General features: G+C 34.0%; 1 protein-coding gene across 2 annotated transcripts in view; it reads left to right on the top strand.

Moving 5' to 3' along the window:
* LOC111055994 (casein kinase I) overlaps positions 1–11,526 on the top strand; it is a 162,483-nt gene that overhangs the window by 112,104 nt on the left and 38,853 nt on the right. For both annotated transcript variants that reach the window (XM_039435696.1, XM_039435697.1), the window contains exons 5-6: positions 7,730–7,844; positions 10,582–10,701. In XM_039435696.1, coding sequence (XP_039291630.1) covers positions 7,730–7,844; positions 10,582–10,701 — 235 coding nt within the window. The remainder of the gene's footprint in view (positions 1–7,729; positions 7,845–10,581; positions 10,702–11,526) is intronic.

Below are 11,526 nucleotides of genomic sequence, written 5' to 3'. Positions count from 1 at the left end.
GAGAATTTAATTCTGAAAAGAATTATGTAAGCTGTGTGAACTAAATTTAGATAAAAGTTGAATAAAATGCATTCTTATGTAGTACATTACACCACAAAAATTTGCTGTTTCATGAGGAGAGAACTAATAACTCAATTTTTTGCATATTTCAACTTTTTTCTCAAAAACTACTCACACTGCAGCTTCCAGACTAGTTTATTTCAATTTTTCAGATATTTTTCCATTAGAATCCAACATAAGTTTTTCAAAAACTAGTCCCCAAAAAATTCAGCATCGGTGTATTTCACTAGAGGAACTGAATTCCGGGCGAAATCTTTCACTCTGTATAGCTCGCTAATGAAGCGTTTATGGATATATGTCTATAAGAACATTTTTTCTTATTTTTACCTCTACTATCACGTATTAAATTATTTTACCATAATTATGAATCACTCTGTATATATTCATAGTGGAAAAAGTGAGTCCTCAGGACCCAGGCTCACGACTAAAGTCAGATAAATTCAGGGTCACGACTAGAAATTTAGAGAAGTGCAGAGATATTTAGGGTCAATATTAGAAGTGTATACGCGAAGCATGAATAAAGCGAGCTAATCCATCAGAACAATACTCCATCAGACAGAATAAAAGTGTGTTATATAAATCAGACAGTCAGTTGCTCGGTGTTTGGAGTAAAAGTTAGTTCATCCCTCAGGCTCTTATTATGGTCCAATGTTTTTCTATTTACAATCGAGTTTTGTAAAGTTCAACAGTTGGAAAAAACAAAAGAATAGAGTGCAGAGCAGTGGCATCAGTCATACAGAAATAGCTCGTTTTCCCTTCTCATTGCCTTCGACCACAGAACTTGTTTAATTCAGTTATTGAAAGCTGTGAAGCCCTATTCAACAAGTTTGTTGCTGGTGTGGTGTGTGTGTGTGGTGGTGTGTGTGTGTGTGTGTGGTGTGTGTGTGTGTGGTGTGTGGTGTGTGTGTGTGGTGTGTGTGTGTGTGTGTGTGTGGTGGTGTGTGTGTGTGTGTGTGTGGGTGTGTGTGTGGTGTGGTGTGTGTGTGTGTGTGTTGTGTGTGTGTGTGTGTGGTGGTGTGTGTGTGTGTGTGTGTGTGTGTGTGTGTGTGTGTGTGTGTGGGTGTGTGTGTGGTGTGTGGTGTGTGTGTGTGTGGTGTGTGTGTGTGTGTGTGTTGTGTGTGTGTGGGTGTGTGTGGTGTGGTGTGTGTGTGTGTGTGTGTATGTGTGTATGTCTGTGAACACGATATCTCCATTCCTAATTGACCGATTGACTTGAAATTTTAAACTTAAGGTCCTTATACGATGAGGATCCGACAACAAGAAATTCAATAAAATTCAGTCCAAAATGGCGGAAAAAATGGCGGATAATAACTAAAAAACCATGTTTTTCACGGTTTTCTCGAAAACGGCTCTAACGTTTTTCTTCAAATTATATCATGGATAGCTATTTATAAGCCCTATCAACTGACATGAGTCTCATTTCTGGGAAAATTGCGGGAGCTCCGTAATATTTTTGAGGAAAATGGCGGATAATCACTAAAAAACCATGTTTTTCACGGTTTTCTCGAAAACGGCTCTAACGATTCTCTTCAAATTTATTAAATGGATAGCTTTTTATCAGCAATATCAACTGGCATGATTCTCCTCTCTGGGAAACTAATGGGGGGTCCACCCCATCCTTGAGAAATGGACTTAGTAACCTCCTTCTCGTGCATGAGGTAGGTAGGTAGCGCAGTTCATAAAAAGAACACATAGTCGAGATATTTCATCTGTAGAACAGCTGTTTTGACGACTTTGAAAAATTACGACTAAAAAATAATCGAATTTCACAATTTACACTAAGAAAAAAGTACTCTGAAAACAATAATTATATATACACATATACAGAAGTTTGATCGTAGTTTCAAATATGAGCAAGGAAAGTTGTGTGAGTGTACCACACCAGATTTTTATTATAGTGACCAATTCAATTAATGTTATTATAATAAAATAATTTGATAACGCGCCGGTCTAATAATCAGGGAACCCGAGTTCGAATCTCGACCGGGGCAAAAGTATTTAACCACAGCACAGTCACATAGGTACGGTCACCCCGTCTTTCGGAGGAGACGATAAGTCGTCGGTCCCGTCTACCTAAAAAGTAGTCATCTAGTAATCTCTCATCATCATCCCTCTCACTCATTACCCACGCACAAGCCTGGCCTTTAAAAAAATGCATAGTGCAAGATAAGAATACTGACCCTGAGCAGGATGATATTGAAGCCAATGAACTTGATGTGATCCCAGGGACACTAAAACTACCCTACAAATGAACTATTTATGACCTATATATTTTTCATGTTTCCAGTAGTGTTTCATGTAGGTTAAAGGATCTATAAAATAGTATTCATCACAATAATTTCAAAAGTTTTGCAAAGGTGAAGGTAGATTGAAAACTACCCTAAGAGTGAACTATGACCTCCTAATTTATTTTGTATCTTTCTAGTAGTGTTGCATGTAGATATATCATAATATATAATTTATTTAAAATAACAGCCAAGTATTGTTACTTTTCACTATACAAAAATGCAAGTTTTCTCTAATTAATTTTTCAACGTTATAATTAAGATCCTATTTTGCTTTACAAAAGTGCTCTTTGCATTCATGAGTATCCCTCGGACACATTGAAATCAAAAAATAGAACTCTGCCTTGAAATATGATATACAGGGTGATTCATAATTGTGGTAAAATAATTTAATACGTGATAGTAGAGGTAAAAATAAGAAAAAAACGTTCTTATAAACATATATCCATAAACGCTTCATTAGCGAGCTATACAGGGTGAAAGATTTCGCCCGGAATTCAGTTCCTCTAGTGAAATACACCGATGCTGAATTTTTTGGGGACTAGTTTTTGAAAAACTTATGTTGGATTCCAATGGAAAAATATCTGAAAAATTGAATAAAACTAGTCTGGAAGCTGTAGTGTGAGTAGTTTTTGAGATAAAAGTTGAAATATGCAAAAAATCCAAGTAGAAAAACACAGACTTCTACGTTTGATGCCCAATAACTTTCTTTAATGACCAGTAAACAAATAATTTTTCGCAATAAAAATTGTAGAGAATTTAATTCTGAAAAGAATTATGTAAGCTGTGTGAACTAATTTAGATAAAAGTTGAATAAAATGCATTCTTATGTAGTACATTACACCACAAAAATTTGCTGTTTCATGAGGAGAGAACTAATAACTCAATTTTTTGCATATTTCAACTTTTTTCTCAAAAACTACTCACACTGCAGCTTCCAGACTAGTTTTATTCAATTTTTCAGATATTTTTCCATTAGAATCCAACATAAGTTTTTCAAAAACTAGTCCCCAAAAAATCAGCATCGGTGTATTTCACTAGAGGAACTGAATTCCGGGCGAAATCTTTCACTCTGTATAGCTCGCTAATGAAGCGTTTATGGATATATGTCTATAAGAACATTTTTTCTTATTTTTACCTCTACTATCACGTATTAAATTATTTTACCATAATTATGAATCACTCTGTATATATTCATAGTGGAAAAAGTGAGTCCTCAGGACCCAGGCTCACGACTCAAGTCAGATAAATTCAGGGTCACGACTAGAAATTTAGAGAAGTGCAGAGAAATTAAGGGTCATTATTAGAAGTGTATACGCGAAGCATGAATAAAGCGAGCTAATCCATCAGAACAAAACTCCATCAGACAGAATAAAAGTGTGTTATATAAATCAGACAGTCAGTTACTCGGTGTTTGGAGTAAGAGTTAGTTCATCCCTCAGGCTCTTATTATGGTCCAATGTTTTTCTATTTACAATCGAGTTTTGTAAAGTTCAACAGTTGGAAAAAACAAAAGAATAGAGTGCTGAGCAGTGGCATCAGTCATACAAAAATAGCTCGTTTTCCCTTCCCATTGCTTTCGACCACAGAACTTGTTTAATTCAGTTATTGAAAGCTGTGAAGCCCTATTCAACAAGTTTGTTGCTGGTGTGTGTGTGTGTGTGTGTGTACTTGAAAACAAGTGTTTTATTTGTAGAGTGCGAGTTGAAAAAACATTCTTTTTCCACAATGTGGTGACCAAATGTAATTTAGACAGGGATTAGTCTATTTCCTGATTTTTCGTGTGTGTCTGTTATGAGAGAGAGAAATATATTGATTTATTCCTTAATCAAGGAGAGAGAGTGAGAGAGTATTCTATACTCAACTATTCAATGAATTCTACAACTGGAGAATTAAAGAACGATTCCTAGATGAAATTCTATTTGAACTAGGATAATAATAATATTCAGTTATGTCTATGTAAATTAGCGGAATTTGAACGAGAGAGAGAGAGAGTGAAAAGTTTCATTGTGATATCAGATCTTGCCAGAGATTATTACCATCAATGAAAATAAAAAGAAGATAGGAGGAGAGTGGGAGGAATCTAAATGTAGGTAATTAATAGAGAAAACAATTCTATTTGAGGGAGAAAGGAAACAAGTACAGGGTAACATAGAATAACGGGAACTCTTAAAAACGCCATAAAACATTAGTGGGAAGGGCAAAAATTATTTTATTCAAACTAATGTAAAGTTCAAAACTTGCTATTTAAGAATTATTAATAACATCTATCACTTTCTGACAATATTACTTCTTCAAGATGGCTTCCTCCTGAACGAATACACTCTTGAAATCTGTGTTGACGATTCCTCATTGATCGCTACATCTGCGTTTCCTGGTCTAATGATCTGTCCACCTGCGATTTCTTGCGATTTTCTGTTTGTGTAGCTATCTCAAATCAAACGTTTTCACAACTTGACCAATAACTGTGGTTGAATCGTAACAGACAATTCAAAATGAAACTAACAATATCATCATCCCAGCTGAAATGTTGCAGTAATCGTTCAGGAATCTCAACACAGATTTCAAGAGTGTACTCGTGCAGGAGGAAGCCATCTTGAAGAAGTAGTTGTCAAAAAGTGATAGATGTTAATAATTCTCAAATGGCAAGTCTTGAACTTTACATTAGTTTGAATAAAATTATTTTTGCCCTTCCCACTAATGTTTTATGGCGTTTTCAAAAGTTCCCGTTATTCTGTGTCACCCTGTATAACTTTCAAACAAGTAAAAACGAGGGAGAAAGGAAATACAAAAAAGAAAAGAGAGAAAGATAGGTAGATGAATAAGAAGAAGAAAGAGAGAAAATAGAATGGAGAAGAGAAATTTGAGTTTAATGAAATTTTGGTGGAACGCTTGGAGACTCATTTCCACGTTTAGGTTAAAATTCGTCATTTCCACAATGACTAATGATTTCCGAATATTTCTGTATTGAAGATGCAGTTTGAAAAAATGATAAATGAACCTTAATAAATTTCCAATACAGAGAGAATGAAATTAGATTAGAGTTATGTATTCATGTTAGTTACAATATATTCTGGCTATGCACAAATTGACAATAAATGACAGTGTATCTAATATATTCAGTGAATTTCACAAAATATAAAAAATTATTAATCAGAATGAAGATTGAATTCAATTTGAATATCGATAATATAATAGTGTAATGTAACTACCAAAATTGGCGGTGTTTCAACAAATATTTGACCCCCGGGAAAGTTTGTAAAATAATAATATCCTTCCCATAAACACTGACCGGAACTGATTGATTGATTATATGCCTTTATTTAGAAGAAACATTTCTTCTATCTTATTGTTGTATTGACTCATCCTCTAAACACGGACTTGTTCCATATTGGAGGAGTAATTTCCAGGCGAATATATTGTAAAATGTACTTTCTGAAAATAAAATGAATTCGGAAATTTGAATTCATATGGTGAGAGAGAGAGAGAGAGAGAGAAATTGAATTGAATTGAATGGCTGTCTTTATTCAAATTTTAGGAGGGTGAAGCTAGGGTGCAGCCGGCCCCCTTACACTTAACCCTCCAATATAAGTTAAAAAATCTTATACAAAACTAAAGAGAGAGAGAGAGAGAGATTTGGAGGGAGAGAGTGAGAGTGAAAGGGAGAGAGTGAGAGTGAAAGGGAGAGAGTTTGCATTAGAATGTTGAAGGCTGAAGAATACTCAAGCATGGAGAGTGTGTTTCTAATTAGTTATAATTTTATTGCTTCATCTTTCCGAAGGTTTATTGACTTCTTTTCGAAAATCTTATCATTCTGAATAGATTAGTAAGAAAATTGATTTGCATTTATGTGGCAGAGAGAAAGAAAAAGAGAGAGAGCAAACTTGACAGAAAATTCAAGATCGGCTGAGAATGAGACATAAAAAGTTTAATATTTGGAAAAAAGGTTTTCTAAAATGATAGAGCTGTGGAGTAAACAGTAATGAAAGGTTCTGAACTTGTACTATTTCATGATATAGTTACTATTGTATTACTATTTTATTTATTAGGTCATGTAAAACACATCTTTTCCGTTCATTTCATCCATTAATAATATTTAATGAGGAATTCAAAGATTCAATTATGTAGGGAGAGAAAAAGAACTATGATGACAAAAGAGAACAGAATAACTAGAACTTTAATTAATTGGTATCTTTCGGTTTTACATGGTTGAATATGATAAATATTAATTTTTCTCTATTCCAAAAAGGTAAAATATAAAATATATATACAAACACAATATTAAAATGAAATTTATGGGAAAACTACTCGCTTGCTGCTAATGATGATTCAATCTTTGTGGTTATGAAAAATTAAGAACAATGATCTTATCCACTAGTCACCTACCTTTTGAAGATGGCTTCCCCCTTTGGCATTCACTGGTTTAATCACGACTTTACTGTTAGTATTAAAAAAAAAAAACTAACTAACCAATGAATAGGCTCAGAACCCGTCTCCCTTAATATCTGTGACAGAATAACTGTATTATAAAACGAAACGAAGTCTAGCCTTTTTCACTGGATCAGCCGGACTTTACTCACAGTCCTAACGAACGAGCTCTCCCCAAAAGCTAAATTTTGGGTATTAATATAAACTCAGTCAATGCCAAACATGAAAGCCATTTCAAGTACAATTTTTTTATCTGTCGCAGAAGCGGCACGTTTGTTATTAGAAATAGAGAGAAGCTAACATTAATATTGACAACAAATAAAATAAACAATCTTTCTGTCGATGACAAAGATTGTTCAAAGACAAAATACTGTTCATTGAACTTTTAATTTAAAAACTCTAAAATCCTGATCTATATGAGATAAATATATGATTCCCATATTATATATATATATAATATTGATATATATATATATATATATGTCCCATATGACCAGGTGACACATCACCCATCCCGCTGAAAGACTCGTCCCTGAGTCTGTAGTCAAGAAGGGAACAAAAAAAAAAGAATTAAACAAAATAATATACTTCGGAAACTGACGTGCGCTTGATTGACGCGATAATGCTACTACATTGAAACCAAACATTTACATAGAAAGGTAGGCTACTCAAACTAAATTACAAACATGAAATCCAACAATCAAAATGAAACTATGTTGTACAATAACATTTCATTAAATAGAAAACTAACTTTCAATATTATGCACATCAATATACATCGCAACTAGTGTGAATTAATCTCATCTTGAAAATAAGACGTGACAATTTGCGCTCATATTGGACTTAAAAATTGAAAATTCACATCAAATAGTATCAAACATCAAAATACTGTACACATCTTTAGATTATTCTCAATTTTAATATTATTAATTTTGTTATTTGCTTATGTGTTTCAGTTACACAGGATAGAGTACGTACACGGGAGGCATCTTATTTATAGGGACGTTAAACCAGAAAATTTTTTAATCGGTCGAAAGCCAAACAAAAAGGATAAGGTTATACATATAATAGGTGAGTTTTATCATTCTTCTATTTCATTTGTAATCGTTAGGTGAGTGGTCTGAAGCCCATCTGAAATATTTATTTATTTGTACATTGATAGATACAATATCATATCTCAAACTATAAATGATTGGGAAAGGAACAACAGGGTTGAAGCCCGAAACTGTTCTTTTCCCAAATTTGGATAGAAATTGTTCAAAAATAGTTTATGTTTATCACTTCATAAGTTTTGTCCTACAGTAAACTTTGTAGTAGCTGTTCACATCTGATTATATACAACGTGCACCAGAGAAACTTACTTATTTGTAAAAATCCTGTACGTTGAATTGGTCGTGTAGAGTGACAGGAGGGGGTGCATCTGTAGGGGGAAGTTCTCAAATTTATCCTCCCTCAAGTAAATTAGCCATCATGCTCTGATCTAGAGAGCAGCGGGCCTTCGCAGTTGAGAGCTTCTTTTCTAATGGTCGATCACTTTCCGCCTTCGATTTGAAATTCCTCCCCACAGACTCGTTCCTGGCCATAATTCGATTCTGTCGTCGGTTAACTCATTTCAGGAGTGTAGAAGTGTCGCTAAACCCAGAAATGGACTTCAACAAACCATCAGAACTCCAGAAAATATCGAAAGCGTGAAGCAGTCAGTTGTGCGTTCTCCCAGGCGTTCGGCTCGCACACACGCAGCTGATATGGCAATTTCTGACTCCACTGTTCGACGAATTTTCCATGAATACCTTCAATTTCATCCCTATAAATTGGCTGTTGTTCAAGAATTGACTGAACGCGATTATGCTGCCCTTCAAAATGCATGTGATATGCTGATTGACAACCTGCGGAAGACGCAGTCATTTTTTTAGTGACAAGACTCATTTCCACATGCGATTCGTCAATGCGATTTTCTTAAGGGGTTATTTGAAATCTCTGGTTCATGTCGATCGACCACGGTTCATAGCACACCTCAAGAACAACATTCGCGACGCTATTGCTAACATGCCAATTGTTATACTGTAACGAAATTTCAAAAATCGACCTCATAAGTGTATGCGCAATGGGGGTCGCCATTGGTCTGATCTCATTTTCAAGACTGCATGGGAAAAAATTGGGATAGTGTATCCTCATATAAAAAAAGATTAAAACAATATCTGAAGTACTTTTGCTTTTATTGACCTTTCAAATAAGTAAGTTTCTCTGGCGCACCTTGTACTTATCTAACAACCGTCCACCTCCCTCTCAACCTATACAGGGTGCAGAGTGTCCCACTGAAGGTGTAACAGCCGGAGACCATAGATTCAAAATGAAATTTGCAACAAAAAGTGTTCGGTAAACTCCATATCGACATTAGTTTTCTAGATATTTGAATTTTTCTATATTTTTAAAACCGTCAATAACCAGAAAACTACCAATCGAAATCCAATTGTAAGGATATGGTTGGAAAGAGGAAGAAACTTATAATAATATGCATATAAAATGTTCCCTTGTTTGGTGTTTTGAATCTCTTATGAGCAAGGTCTATAGAAACCAGGTCAAGGCACCCGTGAACTTTATGGAGTGGCCATTTTGTGTTCAAAATCCAATCTAATTCAATTTGCTCGTAAGAAAATCAAATCAAATTCAGTTCCCAGTTGAAATATACCTAAATACTATTATTCTGTCGGAAGAATTTATTTTATAATTCAAAGCCAAGCAACAACACATCATGTTGTTTAATCTATAATGATAACAGCTGATACATTTGAAAATTGGTGAATCAGAATAACATAAAATGGTGATTTTGCAATGCATCACGGGATCGTGTCATGACCTGTATTTATAGGCCTTGCTTATGAGCGCTCAAATTTGAAAAATTACATTATTTGTCGAGTTATAAGAGCAAAATTTCAAACAGCTCATAAAAAGTTCGAAAACCTCAAACAAAGGAACAAATTATATGAATCTTATTGGAAATTTCTTCCTCTTTCCAAACATATCCTTAGAATTAGTGTTTGACTGATAATTTTCTAGTTATTGACGTTTTTAAAAAAATATCGAAAAATCTATATTTTATATCTCGAAAACTAAGGTCGATAAATTTTATTGGACATTTTTACTTGCAAATTTCATGTAGATTCTATGGTCTATGTGCTGTTACACCTTTCGAGCGACACTCTGTATACAGATTACAGATTATCATAATGAATGTCTTCCTAATTACTGTTAACCATTGACTCTACTTTGTATCTAACCACTGATTCAATCTTTTTTTTAAAAGCTCACAAGACTTATGTTTGATTGTGAGCTTGTATGAAAAAGAAAAATCTGAATTTAACCACTGTCAACTATAATTAATTATAGTGATTCAACTTTGTATTCAACCTCTCCAACCACTGACACTCATACATTGTATTTAACCACTGTCATCTAGTGGTTCAACTTTGTATTTAACCACTGTCAACCACTGCCATTTATTCATTCTTGTATTTAACCACTTTCAACTAGTGATTCACCTAGTATTTAAACAGGTGTATTTTAGTTTCAAATTAGAATTTATTCAGTTTTGTTTCTATGTGACGATTTCTTTGCTCTAGACTTTGGACGATTAAAACTCTTTCAATATAGTTTTCTTTATTCTGTACTGATCAAACGTGCATTTCAGTTTCAAATAATTGGAAAGTCTTTATAATAATTGGAATAAGTGCTAATTAAGTTTAATGAACTATTAATAACTAATTAAATATACTATTTTTGTTAATATTTATTGATTAATCTGTTCCAGATTTTGGATTAGCGAAAGAGTACATAGATATAGAAACGAACAAGCATATACCTTACCGGGAACACAAGAGTCTAACCGGAACTGCTCGATATATGAGTATCAACACACATTTAGGAAAAGGTAGGTGATTTTCCCAATACTTTCTCTACAAAAGCTAATTTTGTTTGTATTCCAATTGTCTGGATAATTGACAGAGCGAAGTGAGGTATAAGATTCAATTCGATGGTTTTGCATTTCTCTTTAAGTTTATATTTATGTTTTCATGTTGCGCATTTACAGCGAAACGCAGCAGTAGATTTTTTATGAAATTTGACAGAGGTATGTTCCTTTTTGAATTTCGCGTCGACATATACATACGGTATTTTGAAATTTGCATTTTAAGAATAATACAAAAGGAAAAGGAGTCTCCTTTGAACGCCAATATCACCGTAAAAATCAGACTTTAGAATATTATTCATCATAAATCAGCTGTCTAGTGGACTATAATACTACCCGTTCAAGAACATCGAACTTCTTGAAAATGTATCTTTCCATCAACGTTAGTAGACAGTTGACTATAATACTACCCATTCAAAAACATCGAACATCTTGAAAATGTATCTTTCCATCAACGTTGTATACAGTTGCAGCCAGACCTGATAACAGCGCTCACACTCACATTCCGGGACGACACGTCACGGTACGATAGGACAGAAAGCTCTATGTTTATTTAGGACATTGTTTTTCAGACATTTTAAATTGATAAATTATTTATTTAGGGATAAATTATCCCTTTAGTGTCCCATATGATCATAGAATTTGATCAACTGTCATACAAGATTTGTTCCCTTTTAGTCTTGTGTTAGATTTTTAAACTATTTTATAACAGAACGAGTTTTAACTTTTACATTTTAGATCTATATATATAAAAGCGAAATGGCACTCACTCACTGACTGACTGACTCA

This window comes from Nilaparvata lugens, chromosome 9 (genome assembly GCF_014356525.2).
Source record: "Nilaparvata lugens isolate BPH chromosome 9, ASM1435652v1, whole genome shotgun sequence".
Lineage (NCBI taxonomy): Eukaryota > Metazoa > Arthropoda > Insecta > Hemiptera > Delphacidae > Nilaparvata > Nilaparvata lugens.
Note: the sequence above shows the minus strand (reverse complement) of the source record. Positions and strands in the feature narration are given on the sequence as shown.